Source organism: Meriones unguiculatus, chromosome 1, assembly GCF_030254825.1.
Source record: "Meriones unguiculatus strain TT.TT164.6M chromosome 1, Bangor_MerUng_6.1, whole genome shotgun sequence".
In the NCBI taxonomy this organism is placed as follows: Eukaryota; Metazoa; Chordata; class Mammalia; order Rodentia; family Muridae; genus Meriones; species Meriones unguiculatus.
In genome coordinates this window covers 142,413,308-142,435,838 of record NC_083349.1, presented here as the reverse complement: position 1 = coordinate 142,435,838, position 22,531 = coordinate 142,413,308, and the positions used below count along the sequence as shown (strand labels likewise).

Here is a 22,531-nt window from a genome sequence, read left to right as displayed (position 1 = left end):
TGGGACATGTTTGGTCAGACATTCTGGTGGAAATGTTGATTCCATGCACTCACTGACCAGTACACTGTCTGGTTTATAGCATAAATTTGAACAATTAGACCACCACCATTGGTTAACTGAAAACCAGATACTCAGCTTTCCTTTTGTAGTTCTTACACTTTGTGAAACCAATTTTCCAAGTTGCTACTATGTTAAGTAAGAGAAATGGTTTCTTGTTTCTTCTGCTTACCACCTACACTGTTTTTGTAATGATTTTTATATTATATAACTTGAGTTTGGTTAGGCAGGACATGTGGGCTAGGAAAAAGAGCAGAACTCTATAATTTGTGGATCTCTGGAATAACTAGGGAAAACAATACCTGATATATTTTAGGTTTTCTATTACATAGAGGCTATTATATCTACCATAGAGGATTCTCTCTTCCCGCCCCTGCATTTCTAGTTCTTTCTTTCTTCTATAAACAATTTTAAATCTCTGCACCTAAACTGTGTTTAGGTAAAAAAATGAAACAAGGTAGGAGTTTGTTAAAACTAAAGTTACTCCTTACTACCCAGGTGGAGGATCCAGTTAATTTCTCCCACCCTGTGTAAGCACAGTAGTTTCTCATTGGCAGAGGGCAACCAAACCAGCTGTATGCACTTATCTAGTAAAGATAAGTCGTTGTCTCTTTGGTTTTTATCTTAAAAATTAAGAATAACTTGGCTCGTTTCCCTTCCACATCAAACCTCTTACTAGCTTTAGCCCCCTTTCATAACTGAACTTAAAGTCATACCTGTTACCCGTTATTCTGTCAGGCATCTGAGAAAGAAGAAAAATCTCAGCTATCTCCAAAAGAGTGATTTATTGTTCCCTTTGTTTACCTTCCAAATAGCTAAGGCTTTGAAGATGGGGAAATATTTTTTCTTTATTTCTGTGGTTCTTCTCCCCGCCCCCCCAAACCCTCAGATTTTATTTATTCCTTCTGAAGGGCACTATCTTGACTTAGGATGTGGTGGAGTTTAATAGTTAAATTTTTTTTCCCCTTGGTGCTAGAGGTCAAGCTTTGGTCCTTCTGCTGGCTAGAAAAGGACTTAATTGCTGACTAAGTCTTTAACCCATAAAGGAAACCCCATCTATTGGAAGATTTTAAAGTGATTGTGAACTTAACTCCTAAAGACTGCCTTTGTTTGAAGCATTGGTTAGGAGGATTTTATTTCTGGAATTTGTATGGAAAATTGTGAGTGAATGGAGGATTCCTTGTGATTTTTACATTGTGATTAATACATTGCTTCTCAGAAAAAAAGCAAAACAAAACTCCATCTGAGTGCTCTCCAAATAAAAGAATAATGAAACTCTGGAAGCTTCTTTCTAAGAGCATAAGAATGTAGTTTTTCTGGTTTCCTTTTTATCTTTACAGGAACTAATAATAATGTCTTTTTTCAATTGTGAATTAAATCCTAGTAACTTATTTTTCACATTTTTCTTTAAAATGTCTCTAATGAGGTGCTAGCTGATCCCATGCCTTTTTCTGTACCCTCAGGAAGGAAGAGTGTAGTGGTAACATCTTGAGAATATATCAAAACATTATACTACACTACTCCAGGCTCCTTGAAATCAGTGTTAGGGAAGTTAGGTATGGATTGTAACTGTTACTTCATGGACAAGCTGATGTAATGAAAATGACATTGTTTAAGTTCTATATGGGCTGAGACTGTTCCTTACTATGTCCTCACCCCTCATATCACTAAAACTATAGAAGTAGAATTTCATTTTGTGTCAGCCCTTTAAGTCACAGGATATAAGCTTACTATTTTGACAGCCAGAAGAGTGAGACTAAGTGAACTGATACTAATAATAAATGCTCTGGGGACTGCACTGGACTGTTCTAAACACCATGGTGACCAGGATTTTGAACCACAAAAGTGTCTATAGAACAGAAAGAGCCAAATGGCCCAAGTCTTAAATGGCACAACCAAGTGGAGTCTGGGCAGACTGATTGACAATGAACACTAAATTTATTACATCCTTTTGCTTTGAAAGCATAAGCTACTGAGATTTTGCTAATGCTCCCTTGCTCCCCTCAAAAAGCAGCTCAGACGTATCTATAAAGGGCAAAAGAACTCTTGGCAGCATTTGTGTCATGAATTCTGACATCTCAAAACTGACGTAAAAGTAGAAAAAATATACTAAAATTCCTTTGCAGTGCCATAGCTAGAAAGGCTGCAGCCATCACTTTGTCCTAGGAACAGAGACTAGGCTGATAACAGAGCTAATCCTCTCTGTTTCCTCCTCCCCTAGGTGTATCAGTCACCTCCAGTAACACGGGCGTGCCAGATATCTCGGGTTCTGTGTACTCCAAAACCCAGGTAGGTGCCTGGTCTGGATGGAAGTAGAGATGGATGGAGTTAGTAGAGGTAGAGTTGAAGTTAGAACAACCCAGAAAAGTGTCAGGAATCTATCCTATCTTTTCTAAAATGAATTGTCTCTAGGTTTCAATTTTTGTAGGACTTTAAATTTAGTCCTCTGAGGGGGAAAAAAATGAGAAATGTTGAGGACAAGTATGGTAAATTGTAATGTGATGTCAGTGGCCCTGGCCCCTTGACCAACCAACTTCCTTCCTACCATTTTCATAACCTCACAGGAGAATATAGAAATGAAGGGAAACTAGTTAACTTCACTGTTTATAAGTCCATAACTAACAGTGGGAATGAAGTTATTTCTTCCTGAGTTATCTACAGGAATGTCTGTTGTCATTTTTTATGGCTCAACACCTTCCATGCTCAATATATCTCACTTTGTATTCATTTCTTCTAAAATATCTAAGGAGTTTTAATTTATACTAAACCATGAAGGGAGGAACGCCCAAACTAGTCAGCAAATGTCCCTATATTCACATGAAATTATTTTTATTTATTTTGAGGAAGGGTTTCATTTTATAGTCCTGGCTGACCTGGAACTTTTGTGTAGACCAGGCTAGTCCTAAACTCCAGAGATCCACCTGAGGCTAAGTGTTTGACTTGCTAGGGCTAAGACTTGAATATTGACCTGAAGTGTGCTACTGCTTTTAACCATGCTACTTTCTGAGGATATGAGGGGTTTTGGGTCAGAAAGTCCTAGGATTCTTTTGATGATTCCTTTTTACTATTTCTCCTATTATCCTGGGATAGCAGTCCTTTGAGAAGCAAGGGTTTCATTCCGGTACTCCTGCTGCCTCCTTCAACTTGCCTTCAGCCCTAGGAAGTGGAGGGCCCATCAATCCAGCCACAGCTGCTGCCTACCCACCTGCCCCCTTTATGCATATTCTGACCCCCCATCAGCAGCCACACTCTCAGATCCTTCACCATCACCTGCAGCAGGATGGCCAGGTAATAATAGCCTTTTCCTTTCCCTTCCTCTTCCTTCCTATCCCTTAAAACTACCTCCCTTTTCCTTTTCTTAACCTTCCTTACCACCACCTTCACCCAGCCCTCACCAGTGCCAGCCAGGGGCACACAGCACATACAGACACAAGCGCACATAACACAAGCATTTAGCAAAGGAAACATGAGAGAATGGGCCAGACTGAAACCCTTTTGTCCAGTTCCTTTGGTACCTTTCTCCTCCACCTCTCATGGCACAGTTGTCCTCATCCTGTCAGACCTGGGTCACACCTTCCCTTTTAACCTCTCCCAGCCTTCTCCCTTCCCTGACATTATAGATTTCCCTTCTAACTGTAGAGTTCTATTGTCAAAAGTTTGTCCCTTTATTTTCCATATATCCTGGTTCTGCCTCAGCTACCATATTTGCAGATGATTCTCTGTTGCCAGCGCCAGCAGGAGGAGCAGGTAATGAAACTGACTGATAATATGCTTGAACCAACTTTTTTAGTCCCCATTTCATCTCCACAGTCTCAGATAACTTGAAAAGCCTACCAAATCACAAATCGGGATACACAAACAGAAACACTATTCTAAGCTCTCTGGCCTCCCCATCCTCTCTCTTCTCCCCTCAACACCCTCTTTATCTTTCTACCCTTCCCCAACTCTGGAAAACATTTGGTTACCAGAATGGAAAAGATTCTTGGGGCAGCATCTGGAGCCTGATGCCTCAAGTCTTTCCTGTTTCATCTGAATTGGTTTCACATTAATGTGTGGTGGTGGGTGGATCTGAAGGGTGGTAAAAGAGACCTTTTAAGAGCTCCAACATAGGTGGTTGGGCAACTAGAAGAGGGCTTTTTTGCTCTCAAAGATAGCTTTTTATATTGCGGCAGCCATTGAGATGAGTGAAAATGTAATCACCTGTGATCACTCACTTTAAAGAGGCGAGGATTCTCATAGTTGACTTTTTTTAGACCACGGCATTGGATTGTGGGGAAGACAACTGAACAGGAATAGAACCAACTCACCATCTTATCTCCAAAGTTTTCTTGTCCACTTTTCATTTTTCCTCTATTTTAAGGTTAAAAAAAAAAAAAAAAAGTCACCTTGTAAAAGAGGCTATGTTGACCAAATTTTCTATGCTTGAAAAGTAAACTTCATAGTAGGTTCTAAGTAAAGGAAATGAGAGAGCATGACTATTTGCACATTTCCACTTGAAGATGTTACAGATTGGTCCCACTAACTAGACACCTTTTTCCTTCCCCATAACCTTCCCATTCCCCTGCAGACGGGCAGCGGGCAACGTAGCCAGACCAGCTCCATCCCGCAGAAGCCCCAGACCAACAAGTCTGCCTACAACAGCTACAGCTGGGGGGCCAACTGAGGCCCTGACCCTCTTCTCCCGGTCCCATCTTCTGAGAGGGCTTCTCAGCCTGGAAACTATGGAAACAGCATCAAAGAGAGAAAAGAATGTGGGGCGATTCCGATGCTCCACACCCCCAGCGGCCCATCCCACACCTCAGCTTCATGTCTTTCCCATTCCTATACCATCCCACCCTATTGTATGTATTATAGGATTTGTATTTTCTCCCTCCCCACCCCCCCCCTTCCTCTTATTCCTTCCTCTTTGCATTCAAGATTATGAAACTTTGCTGTGGGCCCTGCCTTTCATTCACTTCTTCCTGTTCACCCTGGTGGTGTATGGGTGAGGTGGGAAGGTGAAACCCCTCCCCCAAATATATATCAGCCCAACAGCCCTAAGTCTCCTCCTTTATTATTAGGAAAACCAAACCAAACCACACACACACACACACACACACACACACACACACACATATACACACAAACACACACACAAACACACACACACACAAATGGCGTCATAAATATGAACAGCATTGTCAGATGAATTAGTTGAAGTGTTTTTTTTTGTACTGTGTCCTCAAATTTAATGGATTAATGTGTCTTGTATATATATATACATATATATATATATATATATAAAAGGAGAAAAAAAACCAAACCTCTACCTTCAGCCTCTGCCCATTCTTGCTCCGTCTAGGATATCCTCACTCTCGTCGATGACCAGCTTGGTGAATAAGTATTCCCGTACCAACTGGGCCTCTTCTAGCAGGCTCGAAGGCTGTGGAATAAAGTGAAATCTTTGCCCTTTATGAACTCTCACCTTAATGTGCTAATAGAACCACTACAAACCTTCATTTCTTCTAGAAACTGTCTTCTGCAGCAAGTTTCAGGAAGAGAAGGGGGAAGGAGCTAAGGACATTTAAAAGAAAAAAAAAAGACAAGACTGGGATTCTAAGGATTTTAAAGGATTCTGAAGTCTGAAGCCAACATTAGCTGTTGGCTGACAACACTAAAGCTTAGGCCCTTTTCCCTTTGCAGAACTAGACGATAGTAGGTCTTGTTGCTTGGGTTTTGTTTTTGAGACAGTCTCACTGTATAACCCTGCTTGGCCTGGAACCTGGTATGGATACCAGGCTGGTCTCAAGTTCAGAGGTCTGTCTCTTGAGTGCTGAGGTAAAAGGTTCTCAGCACCACACCTTTCCTTGCCTGTTTTATATGGCTTAGAAATTTCCAATTTCTTGGAAAGGGGCTGATAATGGTACAGCTAGACCTGGGGTGAGGACATGGTGCAGTAAAAGATTTTGGACTTCATTACATGGAAAGAGGAGTTTCCTTTTTCTTTATAAGAGCCTGAGACTCAACATATTGCCAAGGATTCAGGAGACTCACTTTCAGCCTTCCAAAACTGCAAGTACCCTGGCTGGGATGGGAAGGGTGGGTGTGTATTTTGAGTCAGGGTCTCACTGTAGCTCTGTGGCTGGCCTGAAACTCATTGTGTGGACCAGGCTGGCCTCATACAGAGATCCACCTGCCACTGCCTCCAGACTGCTGGGATTAAGGATTTGCACCACCGTAACTGCACAGTCTTGGTTCTTGAGCAGCTTCTCTTCTTTCCTAGTCCACATGTCTTACTTTAGTTTAAAGCCTTTAAAAGAAAAAAGCGCAGATGTCTATGGTGTCAACTGCCTTTAATCCCAGCACTTGAGGAGGCCACCCTGGTCAACAAACGAGTTCCTGGACAGCCTACAAAAAGCCTGTGTCGAAAAAACAAAAGTTGAAAAAATGTTTATGGCCGAGACTACTTAAAGAGATTCCTAGCATTCCCGTGTCTTTATTCAGCAGTAGAGAATATCTACTATCCTATCACGCTGATGGCTAGGTAAAACACTTTCCAACTTATGTTGGACGTCAGTCACCTCAAGAAGTCTAGAAACAAAACACGCGGGGGTTGGGGAGGTTGTGCTGTTTTCTTAGCCTGGGGTGAAGCGGCCCTCCAGACAGGCCGCTCCCTCTGGCGGCTACCTGGGACCATCCCTGAGAGAAACGGAAACGCCCCTTGGGGGCTGTCAGACCCGCAGGAAGGAGAATCACCTAGATGAGATGTGATCCGTGATTCCGCACGCCCACCCTTACTCAAAACTGAAAGGTAGCTTATACAAGCTTCGTATCTGAGGAGCGCCGTCAACCCCGCCTCTTCCTCCTCCGGGTTACAGCCCTTTTACGACAGTGCAGTGTCGTGTGCTTGCTTTCCGGCAGCGAACGCTGAGCCCTGGCTGTATCCGTCAGCGCAGCGCAAATTGGGCATTTTCTCGTGTCTATGGGCTGCAGAACGTTAAAGTTTCTAGTGCCCCTACGGGAATGAGCTTCTTTGATCTTTTCCGAGGCTTTTTCGGCTTTCCTAGACCTCGGAGGTGAGAGTAGTTCTGGGCTGGACATAGGGAGGGGTATTCTGGGGGACGCTTTGCTCCTTCCTTTCCCGAAGCTCCCTACAATGCCTGCTTAGAGGACAGAAATCTCAGCCTTGAATCCTCACCCCGCCCCACTAACCAAAGTGGTGGTTAAGAGCACAGAAACGGTACCTTTTTCCAACTGGGGTGATGCAACAGGGACCTGGGCGGAGAAGACAATGGGGGTCTGAGGAAGAGGACCATGAGCAGGTCCTTGGGCAGTGGGCAAGGGGGGAGGAGGGGCTGAAGAAGAACCATGGGGCGTCTGTTGGGAGGTGCGGAGAGGCTCTGTTTAGAAACAATACAAAACACTAATAGATCATCGGCGTTGTTTTGAAGCCAGCTCTCCAGTTTTCTTCAGCTGGCCAGACCTCTGCCCTTGTCCCGTTTTGCTGCCCGTGGGTTGATTTTTTTATGGCTTAGACGGTGTTGAAATCCTCGTGGCTTATCTGCCTCCACTCCCAGCCACAGAGATCCTTTTTTTGGAGGGATGACTCGAGATGGTGACGATGATGATGATGATGATGACGAAGAGGAGGAAGGCAGAGGCACCCGGGGTCGAGAGAGCTATAGATTTGATGATTTTCAGCCACCGGAGGAATTCGGTTTCAGCTTCAGCCCCGGAGGAGGGATGCGGTTCCACGGCAACTTTGGCTTTGATGATCTAATACGAGATTTCAATAGCATCTTCAGCGAGATGGGGGCCTGGACCTTGCCTTCCCACTCTCCTGGTGTGTGGATTTCCCTGAGGGAGAAACTGAGGGTTTCTAGTGGGTTAGTGGGTAAAATAACAGACTTTGCATAGTGGGGAATGAATAGTGTGCAAAAATTGATTTCAAAAAGATTTAAAGTGTTTTAAGTTCTTTCCTATCCCAGCATCAACTACCAACTTTCTACAGAACTTCCAGGTCCTGAGTCAGAAACACCTGGTGAGAGACTGCGGGAGGGGCAGACATTGCGGGACTCAATGCTTAAGTACCCAGATAGTCATCAACCTAGGATCTTTGAGGGGGTCTTGGAGAATCATGCAAGACCTGAATCCCCCAAACCAGCTCCAGATTGGGGGTCCCAGGGACCTTTTCATAGGGTAAGTACTCTGTCTGCACCTGAAATGCAGTGACTAGAACTCCTACTGGAGTCTTTTAGAGTCAGAACTGTAGTCTCCCCAGTTAGTGCATTCATCTGGATTTTCTTTGTTGGGCATTTTGTTTTGAAACTTGGAACTCATTGTGTAGATTTAGAGATCTGCCTGCCTCTGCCTCTGGATGAAAGTGTGTGCTACCACACCTAACCTAAGATTTTTAAATTTTCTTTTATATGTATGAGTATTTTGCCTCCTTGTATGTCTGCACCACATGTACCTGGTGCCCACAGAGGTCAAAAAAGGACTTTGAATATTCTGGAACCCAAGTTACTATGGCTGTGAGCCACCCTGCTGTTGCTGGGAACTATGAACTATGGTCTTCTGCAAGAGTGACTCCTCCCCTCTCTTCCTGTTTTGTTTATGTATGTGTTTTGAGGCAGGGTCTCTCTGTAGCATTGGCTGACCTGGAACTTGCCATGTAGACCATGCTGGCCTCAAATTCAGGGATGTGCCTGACTATGCGTCTGAATTTGTTACCTGGGATTTTTGTTGTTTTTTTTAAATATTTGTTTGTGTATGTCTGTGTACCTGTTTGTGTATGTGCATATCATGTGGGTGCAGGTGGGTGCAGGTGCCCGCAGTGGTGAAGTATCGAATTCCCTGGACCTCTGAGCTGCCTGATGTCCTCTGGATGAGCAACAGCTGTTCTTAATTTTGAACCTATACACCATCTCTCCAGCCCTGTTGCTTCTGTTTTCTTTTTGTAGTACTGGAGCTAGAATGGAATACAAAGGGAAAATACAAAGGGAAATTTTTGTTGTTGTTTGGTAAAGTCCATATAAAACTAAGGAGGAAGGTGTGTGAACCCAAGCTTTCCAAATGAAAGTATTTCTGGGGTTTTGAAACTTAGGAGGAGTCTGGGGTCTCTGACCCTTTAAGTTTCAGATTGGAAAGTGTCATTTCATCGACTGTGTATGGCTTCTTCTACAGTTGGATGATATATGGCCTGTGACTCCCCATTCTAGAGCCAGAGAGGACAATGGTGAGTCTGGAGGGAGGGCATGTTTACCATGTCATTTTCTTGAAGACGTTTCTTCCTGACATACTTGTCCTATTTCTTCCACTCTCCTGGCTTTTCATCTCTCTGCCTTTCCCAGATCTTGACTCCCAGGTTTCGCAGGAAGGTCTTGGTCCACTTCTTCAGCCCCAGCCCAAAACATATTTCAAGAGCGTCTCTGTGACCAAGATCACTAAGCCAGATGGGGTGAGTTGAGCTAGAGCAGTTTAAAAACTGGCCAGAGAAGCCTTCTACGGGTTACTCATACTTTTAATCTCAGAAGGCAGAGGCAGGTAGATCTCTCTGAGTTCGAGGCCAGCCTGGGCTACAGAGTGAGTTCTAGGACAGCCAAGGATATACAGAGAAACCTTATCTTAGAAAACAAAACAAAACAAAACAAAAAAAAAGGAAAAAAAAAAAAAACCTGCCCAGATAATGCTCAACATAGCTCAACATAGTTGTGTTAAGAATATATTGGGGTGCTCGCCTCGGCAGCACATATATTAAAGTTGGAAAGAATATATTGGGTCTTCTCCTTGCAGACAGTGGAGGAGCATCGCACTGTAGTGGACAGTGAGGGCCAGAAAGAGACCACAGTGACCCATCAAGAAGCACCTGGCAGTTCCAGAAGTGGTAAGTTAAGAGTATGACTCAAAAGGGGCCATCTCTTAAGTCCTTGGGGAAAGAGCATGCCTTCCTTTTGATACTTTCTTCTGGGTTGTTTAGTCTGTCAATATATATGACTTTCTTCCTTAGATCCGGTGTCCCAAAGATCTTCAGCTTTGGATGATCCCTTTTCCATCTTGGATTTGCTCCTAGGACGTTGGTTTCGGTCCCGGTAGCCTTGTTAACCTTCAGAAGCCTTCAGGTTCTTTCCACTCCCTTCCCATTGCCCATTGCCTATAAGCTTAGCTTTTTCTGTCATCCTAGGGTCTTGAGTGTGTGAAACAATTAATTAAGCTTATGCAGTCTGTCATTCATCCAAACTGACCAATAAAGCCTTTATTTATGCTAAAGGTCTTAGTCTTGGTTTTGTCAAGGTTCTTCTGATTTCCAGACCCATCCAGAGTTTCCAAAATTTTCTTGGCTTACAATTTTATTTTGTGAGTGTACACCAGGGGTTGTATGCACATGTAGAGAAGTCGGAACAGTGTGTAGGAGTCCATTTTCTTCACAGTGTGGGTATGGGAATCCAGCTCAAACTCTCAAGCAGCAGATGTTTTTACCCACAGAGGCATCTCACCAGCCCTTCAATTATTTTTTTTCCATTTCCAAAATAAGATTTAATAAATGAGAGTTAGACATACACAAAAAATGATTTTTATTACTGAGGAAATAGAGATAATTACAGAAACATTTCTAGAAAAGGATATTTTAGTTTGCTGAAAGGTACCTTTATAAAAGTTGGGTGTGGTGGTGCATGCTTTTAATCCCAGCACTCAGGGAGGGAGAAGTCGGCAGATTGCTGTGAGGCCGGCCTGTTCAACAAAGCTAAGACTATACAGAGAAACCCTGTCTGTTGGTATAATGTTCTTGTGGGATGTATACAATTTACCCTTGTTCATTCGCATGCTGATTCTCTACCCCACTATCTGGTTTCAGTCAGGACATTACATTGTGATGCTAATTCTAAGCGTCACCTGTCTCGTTTGTGTAAACATGCCACCATTTGTTCTCTGTATTGCCAGTAAAACAACCAGCCAATGCTGAGCAATGGTCCAGAGGGAAGGAGAAAGAAGCAAGTGGGAGAAAGGCTGGGTGAGAGATCTGAGAGATGAGAACCTGGAAACATATCTAAGATATGACTAAAAGCAAGTATAATTTTGGAATGAATGGGAGGGAACTATGCGTGCTTGGAGGTTTAGGATGGAGTAACTATTGCCCAGCCTGTGTTCTAGGTTAATTAAATAAATCCTAGTCTCATGTGGTGATTTGTGTATACAGCTGGTTTAGGAATAACCACTGTTTTAAAGATAAAACAATAATAAATAGTAATAATCAGCAACATCTGTCTCAAAAAAAATCTATTTTTGCTTCTCTTGTTTGTTTTTGGTTGGTTGGTTTTGGTTTTGATTTTTAAGGCAGTTTCTCTGTGTAACAGCCCTGCCTGGCCTGGAACTTACAGAGATTCGTCTGTCTCCTGAGTGCTGGGATTAAAGGCATTTGTCATCTGGTTTAGATTTTTTTTTTTTTGAATGAAAAAAATCAAAAGTTTTTCTTTAAAAAAAAAAGTAATAATTTATAGCCCAGCTGTCTTCGAATTCACTATGTAGTTCCAGAACAGCCAGGGCCGCAAAGAGAAACCCTGTCTCAAAACAAAACAAAGCATAACAAGAGGTAGTAGTTTAAAGGATGGAGGGATGGAGAGATGGCTCAGAGATTAAGAGGTTTTGGGTTCAGGTCCCAGCAACCACTTGGTACCTCAAAGCCATCCGTAATGTGATCTGGCGCCCTCTTCTGGCCTACAGGCACATATGCAGGCAGAACACTGCATAATAAATGAAATCTTTTTTAAAAAGAGAGAGAGAGATAGTAGTTTAAAAAGAAAACTTTGTTGGGGTTGGGCAAGGTGGTAGTGCCTGTTAGGCAGATCTTTGAAGCCAACCCAGTCTACAAAGTTCCAGGGCTGCCAAGGCTACACAGAGAAACCCTGTTGCAAACAAACAGTCTGTTACTTTGTTTTCTTACATTTTTTGGTAATAAAGCTTATTTCTTTCTCTTAATATCTTTGGTTAGTATGCATTATTTTTTGTTTTTTAAATGTCTTCTAAACCAAGATTAAAACAATACTCTTCTGTGTTAGCTAGTTGTTTTTAAAGACACATGAGCCCGGTGGTGGTACAGGTCTTTGAGTCATGAACCTTGAATCTGAACCATGTTTCCAGACCTGATACATCTTTTATACTTGTACTTTTCCTTTTTTAGGTTTTTAAATTCTGGATTTGATCTTTATATATGGCATAACTGAAGAAACCAAGTTAATTTTTTCCCCATGTGGAAAAAAGTATATTGTTGATTATATAAATATTTACAAATATCTTACCTGGTGGCAATATGATGGTGTATGCCTTTAATCTCAATTTGGGAGGCAGAGAAGCACACATATGTGTGAGTTTGAGGCCAGCCGGATCTACATGGCCAGTTCCAGGACAGTCTAGAGCTACATAGAGAGACTGCCTCATAAAACAAATAAAAATATGCACGCAAACATGCAAACACACCTGGGGTCTTTTGGTTCAATAATTAATCCCCTTGTCTACTCTGTGCCTGTATCCCACATTTTTTACTATGTGCATGCCTGGTGCCTGCAAAGATCAGAGGTGGGCATGGGTTTCCTTGGAACTAGAGTTGTAAGCTACCATGGGTGCTAGAAAATGAACCCAGGTCATTAAAAGAGGGAGCAGTCAAAGCTCTAAACTACTAACTCATCTCTCCAACCATCTTTTATAAATTTTAAATATGATAGGGCCAGGTGTGATAGTGCCATCTATAATCCCAGGCACAAAGACAATTACTAAGTTTGAGACCAGCCTGGCCTGCAAAGTGAGACCCTGTCTCAAAAACAGAAATGCCATACTTTTGTTTAGTATTTCTTATTGTTCTGCTCCTCTAAATTTATATAAGAATACAACTGAGGGCTGGAGAGATGGCTCAGAGATTAAGAGCACTGTCTGCTCTTCCAGGGGTCCTGAATTCAATTCCCAGCAACCACATGGTGGTTCACAACCATCTATAATGAGATCTGGTGTCCTCTTCTGGTGTACTTGCAGACAGAACATTGTATACATAATAAATAAATCTTTAAGAAAAAATACAGTTGATGTTTTTTTTTTCAACTAGCCTTCACTGTTTAATCAGAAATAGATCACCAGATACATGAAGAAAAGCTTCTTACATAAGTAATGAATACTCATACAAACAGAACTTAGGAAAAGTTCACTATACAGAGTAAAACTTGGTGAGCAAACATGTCTATGGTTTTAGAAGGATAATGTATGAAAATGTCATAATAGAGCTGCCAGATTGTCTCAGTAGGTAAAGATTATGCCTGGCCATCTTAGTTCCATCTTCAGGACTCATGTGGTAGAAGACTGATTTCTATAAGTTGTTTTCTGACTTTTCTCTGTGACACATATGTATCCATAACATACACAACTATAATGTAATAAATAAATTAATATCATAATGATCCAATGAGATAGTTCAGCCAAAAAACAAAGCAAAAGCATTGAGGCTGACAACCGGAATTCAATTCCAGGACCCACATGGTGGAAGGAGAACCAACTCCCACAAGTCACCTTCTGACCTCTGCTGTATAGGCACCAAGGGGCTTCTCAGCCATGCAAGACTTGCTGGTTTTGCAAAGGCTCTGAGAATCCTTCAAAACAACCCCATAAATCCTCAGATAAAAATCACCGACAAAAGAATACTTGAGAGCCTTGGCACCATCCTCCGGAATTCATGCCAGATAAAATGGTTCTGCTGACCTCCTACATTTTACCTATAAGTATGTGAATGCCTACTGCAGGCAACCTGGTGCCCAGTGATCCTACCCTTACACCAAGACAAGAAGTCACATTCCCAGTGGCTCTTGCTAACATTTTGGGAGTATATGGGACTGCCCTCCTTCCCACTTCATTACATAGCCTGGAGCTACACACACACAGAAGCATCATCATCCAAATATAACAGTGCCCAAGAGGCCCATTGACTTAAACTGCAGGGGTATTCTGCTACAGCCCAGCTCAATTGCCCTCTTCCAGTGTACTCAGTAAAATAAGATTTCTAAAAAAAAATTAAAGCAAATAAAAATATCTGTCAACTGGGGCCTGGAGAGATGGCTCAGCAGTTAAGAGCACTCCTCTGGAAAACCTGGGTTCAATTCCCAGCACCCAGATGACAGCTCACAACTGTCTGTAATTCCTGTTCCAGGGGATCAATACTATCCGGCATGCATGTGCATGCAGGCAAAATACCCATACACATAAAAGAAATCTTTTTTTTTCAAGATTTATTTATTATTCATACAATATTCTGCCTGCATGTACACCTGCATGCCAGAAGATGGCATCAGATCCAGGTATCCCAGACCCCAGTGGTTGCTGGGAATTGAACTCAGGACCTCTGGAAGAGCAGTCAGTGCTCTTAACCTCTGAGCCATCTCTATGGCCCCATAAAATAAACTTTAAAAAAAAAATACCCATACACATAAAGTAAATCTTTACAAAAAATACCCTTACATATAAAATAAATCTTAAAAAAAAAAAAAAATACAACTGGGGCTGGAGAAATGGCTCACCGGCTAAGAACATTGGCTTCTCTTCCAGAGGATCTGGGGTCAATTCCCAGCAACCACATGGCAGCTCACAACTGTCTATAAACTCCAACTCCAGGGCACAGACATACATGAAGGCAAGACACTAGTCAGTGCTCATAAAATGAAAATAAATTTGTAAATACATAAACATCTATCAACTAAGAATGTTTTAACACTTGCCTTTGAGAATAAAAAGTACAAGCCGGGCATGGTGGTACATGCCTTTAATCCTAGTGTTTGGGAGGCAGAGGCAAATGGATCTTTGAGTTCGAGGCCAGCCTAGTCTACAGAGTGATTCCAGGACAGTCAACGCTACAGGGAGAAACCCTACCTTGGAACAAACAAAACACTAAAGAATCAAAGGAAAAATAAAAACTAAACAAAAAGAACATGCCAGGAGGCAGAGGCAGGCTGAGTTCAAGTCCTGCTTGGGCTACACAGAGAAACCCTCTCTATCTTAAATTAATAAACAAACAAACATGAATAAAAGCAGATTAGACATGCTTGACAAACATAAGCAATTTGTTGTAAACAGACCTGTGCTATAAGAAAGAAAAGCCAGACCATGGTAGCTCATGACTATAATCCCAGAATTTGGAGCCTGAGGTCAGATAATTACCAAGAGTTCAAGACTAACCTGGGCTACAGAATAAGTTCCAGGTCATACTGGGCTAAGTGAAATCCGGGGGGGGGGGGGAGAGAGAAAGAGAGAGAGAGAGAGAGAGAAGTAGCTGGGATGCAGTTTGGTTGGTACAGTGTGTGCCTAGCAAGTACAAAGCCCTAGTGAGGATGAATGCAGGGTTAGACTCAAGACCAGACTGCTACTGACGTTACAGTATCTTTAGCCATTTTTCCCAATGAACACTGACTCTCCTGCTAAAAGACTTGCAGGTACCAGGATTCCAGACACTAGGAAGCATGGTGTTAGCAGATAGACAGCTTTCTGGTCTGGGTTTCCTAGTAACCTATGATGCCGTCTTGTGCCACGGGCCAGGAGTGTGGCAGAAGTATCTGGCAGATGCAGTTCAGCTGTGCACAAGATATAAAAGGACCAACCAACCCATCAACTTGTCTCTCTGTCAGGGTGCCTCCCTCACCCCCATCTCTGTCTCTCTGTGTCTCTGCCCTCATCATTTACTCAGGCTCTAACTCTTCTGCTTCCCTTCCACCTAATAAAACTTTCATATCAGATGTTGTATATGCATGGCATTTTAAAATAAATACTAACACATGGGTGGTCCTGATTGACTAAATAAAACAAGCTAATGGAGAGATGAAGCTATATTATATAAATGCAGGTTTACTGGGAGCAGTGAGGGAGGAGAAGGGAAACCCCCACTAGGAAAGAGGAGGGAGAGAGACAGTGGGAAGGGGGGAAAGGTGGAGAAAGGGCACAAAAGGGCTACAGAACCAAGATGTCTGGTTACAGTGAAGGGCCTCTGGACGAGAATCCTTGCCCCTAGGTGGAGGGCAGAGTATGGCAGCCAGGCCCTGCAGCAGGTCTTTCCTGCCTCTACCCCTGTCCTTTGTCTGGGGATCAGAGAACCTGACTGTGCAGGTTTGTGCTGTGAGCCATGCTCCCCTTTCTCAGCTATTATAAAGGACTCCCACTCTGCAAACCAGCCCTGCTTTCTTTTCAAAGCACTCCTATGCTGTATTTTTCTGGTGCTGGGGCCTGCCATGTTGTTGTCTGTCTGTCCATAGCATTAATTACTTTTTTAAAAAGAGTGATTTATTTTAACTTTATGAGTGATTACCTGTATGTATGTACGTTACCATGTGTGTGCCTGGTGCTTGAAGAGGCCAGAAGAGGGTGTCAGTTCCACCATGAACATGCTAGGAATGGAACCTTGGTTCCCTGCCAGAGCCTTGTCTCCAGTAAAGACTCTTCTAACAATGTCTTCACTCCCAGCAATCCGTCTTGGTTTCCCCTCGAACCTTGAACCTGAGACCTTCCATGGTGACTCCCCACAGACCTCCCCACTTAAGGCTCTAAGGAGTTGCGTGTGTCCATGTGTAACGGGAGCTTTTATTCGCCTGCTTCAGTTGTCTCCGAGGCGTGCTGCCCCCGTCTGCTAACCTAGGCCTAGTCCTGGACGCTTCTAGCCTCTGTACAATCTAACCTAGGCCCAGAATGTTTTCAACCTCTGAGACTTACTGCTGAATAAACGCACTCTTTCTCGTTCTTTCTGATCTCTGGCTTGCTGGTTCAACTCAGCTGTTCTGGCTCAAACTCCTCTCCCAATCTGGCTTTTCTCTCAGCCTCTGGATTGTTCTGCTTGGCCTTAAACTAACTCCAGCAATCTTCTCTGATCTCCAGGATTCTCATTCTCTGGCTCATTTGGTCTTTACTTGAGTCTAGCTTGTTCTCTGTCAACCTCTCTGTAAATCTCTCTCTCTTTCTTCTCTCTCTGTCTTGTTTGTAAAACTTAAGGTGTCTCTGTATGTTTTTGAGCAAAAACAAAACAAAACTTTAAAATGCTTATATATAAACATACCTATGACAGTCATACACATGTATGTAGAGGAACTTTAACTCAGAACATGGCTGTTCTGGCAAGAGATCACATCCAAAGACCAACTACGTCTGTGTGATCTGACTGGAATATAAGCACGCCTTTAATCCAGGAGACAGAGGCAAGCAGATCTGAGTTCAAGACCAGCCAGGTATAGAGCAAGTTTCAGGTAAAGAAAAGCTTAGGTCCCGATCTGGTGGTACAGGCCTTTAATCCCAAATAATGAGGGCAAAGTTAGTTTGTAGAAGGAAGCACCCATGTTTGAAAGCAGTGTCTAATTGAGTGGCAGAGAAAGTGATGACTCAGAGAAAGAGACACCTTAAGTAATACAAACAAGTTTTAAATATATCCTCTCTCTCACAATGTATTTGGGCTAACTAAACTGTGAGGTGCAGTGTGACTCCCTGCTTCATGTATTTGTTAAGAGACTGAGGACCTGGACTGAACCGCACACACATTCTGCATAGATATACATGCAGGGAAAACATCCATATGTATAAGAAAGAAAAGATTTTAAAAAGCAGCTATAGATACAAAGTATACTTTTTGTAAAGGAGGCACTTTTTTTTTTTTTATGTACATTGGTATTTTGCATGTATGTAGTCTCTGTGAATGTGTAAGATCTTGGAGTTAAAGACAGTTGAGAGCTGCCGTGTGGGTGCTGGGAATTGAACATGGGTCCTCTGGAAGAACAGCCAATGCTCCTAACCACTGAGCCATCTCTCTCCAGGCTACCCTTTGTTTTTTTTTTTTTTTTTTTTTTTTTTTTTTTTAATTTTTGTTTGTTTGGTTTGGCTTTGTTTTTTGTTGTTGTTTTTTCTTTTTCAAGACAGGGTTTCTCTGTATAGCCTTGGCTGTCCTGGACACCTTTTGTAGGCGAGGTGGGCCTCAAACTCACAGAGATTCATCTGCCTCTGACTCCCTGAATGCTGAGATTACAGGCATGTGCCACCGTGCCTGGCTGCTTATTTTTGATTATTTTAAGACAGTGATCGTTTCTCTGTAGATCTGGCTGTCCTGGAACTCATTTTTGTAGACCAGGCTGGCCTTGAACTCAGAGATCCAACTGTTATGTCACCCAAGTGCTGGGATTAAAGGCCTAAGGGCATGTGCCACTACACCTGAGAAGAGAGGCACTCTTTTATTTATTTATTTATTTATTTATTTATTACAGTTTATTCACCTTGTATCCCTCCCCATCTGTCCCCTCCCAATCCCGCCCTTTCTCCCTCTTCTTCTCCTATGCCCCTAAGAGAGGCATTCTTAGGAAAGAAAAAAAAAAAAATCCTTACATGGAACTTTGTGAAATGATGATTGCAATACAGTTATAATTTAATTTTAATTTCTAGTGTCAAAATTGTGTAGCACTGATTTTCGGGTCACAATAAAGGATTCTCAAGACTTTTATCTGATGTTATTGATATTCACAAAAACTGGCTTAGAAAACAAGGGATTTTGTTTTATCCTTTTTCTAAGAAAGACCTTTAAAACCTGTGGTTAGAGCCAGGCGTGGTGGCACAGCCTTTAACCTCAGCATTCTTGGATTAAAAAAAAAAAAAAAAAAAAAAGAAAAAGAAAAACCTGTGGTTAGATTTCTCCAAATGGTGGATGTCTTTCTTTCTTTCTTTCTTTCTTTCTTTCTTTCTTTCTTTCTTTCTTTCTTTCTTTCTTTCCTTCCTTCCTTCCTTCCTTCCTTCCTTCCTTCCTTCCTTCCTTCCCTTCCTTCCTTTCTTTCTTTCTTTTTTTTCTTTCTTTCTTTCTTTCCAACCCCATCATCATGTTTTGCTGTTATTATTATTTTTGTTTTGTTTTGTTTTGTTTTGTTTGGGAGGTGGGGGAGGAGGATCAGCTAGAGAGGCTGGCTCAGCTGTTAAAAGCACTGGATGTTCTTGCAGAGGACCTGGTTAGGATTTCCAGCACCACATGGTGGCTCACAGCCATCTGTAAGTCTAGTTCCAGGGAATCCCATGCCTGTGGCCATCAGGCACACAAGTGATTTACATACATATGTGAAGGCAAAAACAAAACAAAACAAAAACAAACAAACAAACAAAAACGCCTTTTTATTTCCCCTCTGTGTAGCCCTGACTGTCCTAGGACTCAATTTATAGACCAGGCTGGCCTTGAACTCACAGAGATCTGTTTGCCTCTGCCTCCAGAGTGCTGGGATTAAAGGTATGTACCACCACTGCTCAGCCTCACATTTTTTTCTGTTTTTGTTTAGTTTTGTTTGTTTTTTGAGACAGGATTTTTCTGTGTAGTTCTGTCTGTCCTAGAGTCACGCTGTAGTTTGAGGCTGGCCTCAAACTCATAAAGATCTGCCTGCCTCTGCCTCTGTGGGTGTACAGGGTGTACCACTGCACCCAGCCACAAAAATTTTCTAGTTAAAAAGAAAAAAAGAAAGAAGGAAGGAAGGAAGGAAGGAAGGAAGGAAGGAAAGAAAGAAGGAAAGAAGGAAAGAAGGGAAGAAGGGAAGAAGGAAGGAAGGAAGTTGTTCCTCCCAGAAGAGGCTACAGGCCCAGAACATAGCTGTGACAAAGTAATCTCTTGAAGCATGTGGTCCAAGAAGATATTACAGAGATACCTGTAGGGAGCCCATATTGGAGCCTTTTACCAAACAGGGGACCACAGGGAAGGCTACACAGTGAGCACCCTCAATGAGGCCATTTGATGGGTCGCTTTCCCTCGGGGTCCAGGCTCAGCTGGCAGAATTGGAGCTCAGCAAAGACCAGGGCATCGGCATCTATAGAGACCCAGGGTGTGCCTTCCTAGCTGTTTGTGGCCACTGTGTGGATGGACACATCGTCCAGCAGTACACATCACCGAGAAACTGATCAACTTTTGGTCGACATCCTTCTTCCTTCCAAGATTGTAGCAACTCTCTGCAAAGGAAAAGAGTATGGGAAGGAATGTCAGTGGGGAGCAGACTCGATGATCAAGCAGTTAAGGTTGCTGCTAGGACTCTTCCCTCACAGCCGACAGAGGCCTGCCTGACCTGGGACTCGCTCCAGAGGGAATACATCTATAAAATCACCAGGAGGTAAAGAGCACAGAGTAGTTCAGAGAGAGAACAAAATCACTCTTCCCTGAAGCTAACCAGTGGGAAATTCCTAAAACACTTCACCAACCCATCTATCAAGGACAAACTAGGCCCATCAGATGGCCCAATACACTTTATAAGGAAAAAAAATTTTTTTTGAAAAGATTTATTTATTTTGTGTACATTGTTCTGCCTGCATGTACACTGTCAGGCCAGAAGAGGGCACCAGATCTCACTATAGATGGTTGTGAGCCACCACGTGGTTTTTGGAAATTGAACTCATGACCTTTGGAAGAGGAATCGGTGCTCTTAACCTCTGAGCCATCTCTCCATCCCCCAGGGGGAAAAAAAAATTTAAAGATCATCAAACAGTTGCCAGAGAAACAACTCCATTCGCATTAGTGTACTGGGAGGTACCAGGTGACAGACATAACCCACATGCCCAAGCCCAGGGACATAGGATACCTCCTGTATTAGGAGGCACTTTCACCATTGGTGCAAATGCTCCCCTGAAGAACAGAAAAAGCTTCAGAGGTTGCAAAGGCACTAGTGACTGAAATTACTCTCAGGTTTGGACTCCCCAAAGCTATAGAATGGCAGGCCCTTTCTGCAAGATGAGCATCATTCAAGGATACAGTATAATATACAATATAATCCATTACCTGACACCACAGTCCTCTGGGTGGGGGTGGATGAAAACTAGTGAGATCCTTAAGAGACATCTGGGAAGACAAAACCTTCCTTTCGTGGACTGTTTTGCCACCTGTAACTCGGCAATAAGCCAAGAACACCTGCCTCAGGTACACCTGCTTCAGCCCACATAAGTAGCCATCAGAGTGACCATTTCCCACTGATGATTTTCTTCTTGATAAGCTGCCACCCAGACATATAACAAACACTCCAGTGTCTGTGTAGTTCACCGAAATGTCCACCATTGTTCCATCTGGAGAGCAAGTAATGCTGGTCAATTCACCCTCTTCCCTCTAGAACCTACCTGGAGGGATCTTAAACCTGTGATGCCAGCTCCATCAACAGCTATCAGTCTGGAATGGAATCCTAGCTTCATCACTCTTGAGTAAAGCTTTGGAAGCCAAAAGAGGAGCCCAATAAGCTAGGTAGGGACAGATGTTGCTGTGGCCTCTTCAGGAGTTGAAGTCCCCTTTTGCGGCTGGAGACGTGATTCAGTGGAGACATTCCATTCTTGGGAAGTACAGGAGCTGGTTCTCAGAACTCAAGTAAGTGCAGTTCTGGAGGCTCTGAGGCCTCCACTCTCTGCAGGCACCTGCACTCCTCCTAAATGTGTGCATACTTCCTCCACAGATCCACACACATACTCACAATTTAACTTTTTCAATTACAATAAATAAAATGTAAAAGTTTTTAAAAGGAGAAAATTCCTCTTCAAAAAGAGAAACCGATAAGGGCTGGGAATATGGCTCAGTGAGCAGAGGACTGTAGTACCAAGCCTGGAGAGCTGAGTTCAATTCCCAGAAACCTACATGAAGGAAAGAGAGAACCAACTCCTACAAGTCATCTTTTGACCTCTGGACAAAAACTGTAGCATGTAAACACGCACACACAATTAAACAAGGAAGGAAGGTAACACAGGTAAGTTGGTTTACTCCTCTGTCACAATACACACCTCATATTCTGTCCTTGATGCTGGTTAGCTTTTTGTTTCTGCCTGCCTCTCCTCGGGATGAAAATATATTCCTGGAATAGTAAATGGCAATGGCTGGGTCTGTGAACCCATTCCCACTTCCAGCACTTTAGACTTTTAGGTCTATTGTCTCATCTTCAAGGGATGATTTGGAATTAATGACAACAGCACATTAATTAGACCAGAATTAGCTCCTCACCTTAAGCCACGGTGCTAGATGAGATGTTTTTCAACAGCCTATTAACTCAGTTTGAATCAAAGGGTGTGCCCAGGGATACACACATTTGATCCTAGCAATCAGAAGGCAGGGCTATACTGTAGAAACTGATAAAACCGTAGCCTAAACAATCATTGATATCAAGGTGGATATTTTCACATTTGGGATATGGCAGATGACCCCCTTATGTTGGGGACAGCAAAACCACGCTTGTTCAGAGTAACCCACATCTAATATGGGTACCTCCTGACTTATGGCAAAATATTGTTTCCCTTCATGCATCAGAATGGTTTGCTATAGTGGGTCCTGAGGCCAGGCATATATTGGGCAGTGTCTTCCTCAGTGTTTTGTTGTATGATGAGGCAGCAGGACTAAGGAAACTCTTATAAAAGAAAACATTTAATTTGTTGCTTGCTTTAAGTTTCAGAGAGTTAATCTGTTATCATTATGTCTGGGAGCATTGCACACACATGGCACTAGAGCAGTAACGGA

General features: G+C 42.7%; 2 protein-coding genes across 31 annotated transcripts in view; both read left to right on the top strand.

Moving 5' to 3' along the window:
- Nucleotides 1-5,510, top strand: part of Ubap2l (ubiquitin associated protein 2 like) — a 59,126-nt gene extending 53,616 nt beyond the window's left edge. For 9 of the 28 annotated variants that reach the window (XM_060367532.1, XM_021646740.2, XM_060367609.1 and 6 more), the window contains 4 exons: nucleotides 2,279-2,346; nucleotides 3,148-3,345; nucleotides 3,754-3,804; nucleotides 4,625-5,093. In XM_060367532.1, the coding sequence (XP_060223515.1) occupies nucleotides 2,279-2,346; nucleotides 3,148-3,345; nucleotides 3,754-3,804; nucleotides 4,625-4,720 (413 nt within the window). In that variant the 3' untranslated portion in view covers nucleotides 4,721-5,093. Of the gene's footprint in view, nucleotides 1-2,278; nucleotides 2,347-3,147; nucleotides 3,346-3,753; nucleotides 3,805-4,624; nucleotides 5,360-5,398 lie in introns of those variants that run through there. The other 19 variants (XM_021646755.2, XM_060367617.1, XM_060367629.1 and 16 more) reach the window with 7 other exon arrangements.
- Nucleotides 5,511-6,923: 1,413 nt separating this feature from the next.
- On the top strand, nucleotides 6,924-10,305 carry Hax1 (HCLS1 associated protein X-1). Of its 3 annotated transcripts, none has more exons than XM_021646804.2 (7): nucleotides 6,924-7,112; nucleotides 7,614-7,879; nucleotides 8,048-8,235; nucleotides 9,223-9,274; nucleotides 9,390-9,496; nucleotides 9,832-9,922; nucleotides 10,046-10,305. In XM_021646804.2, the coding sequence occupies exons 1-7, from the start codon at nucleotides 7,060-7,062 to the stop codon at nucleotides 10,129-10,131; spliced, it is 843 nt and encodes a 280-aa protein (XP_021502479.1). In that variant the 5' UTR covers nucleotides 6,924-7,059; the 3' UTR covers nucleotides 10,132-10,305. The 3 variants fall into 3 exon arrangements, with proteins under 3 accessions (XP_021502479.1, XP_021502480.1, XP_021502481.1); XM_021646805.2 differs by having other exon boundaries at nucleotides 6,951-7,112; nucleotides 7,572-7,879; XM_021646806.2 differs by lacking the exon at nucleotides 6,924-7,112 and adding an exon at nucleotides 7,133-7,276.
- The last annotated feature ends 12,226 nt before the right edge of the window (nucleotides 10,306-22,531 follow it).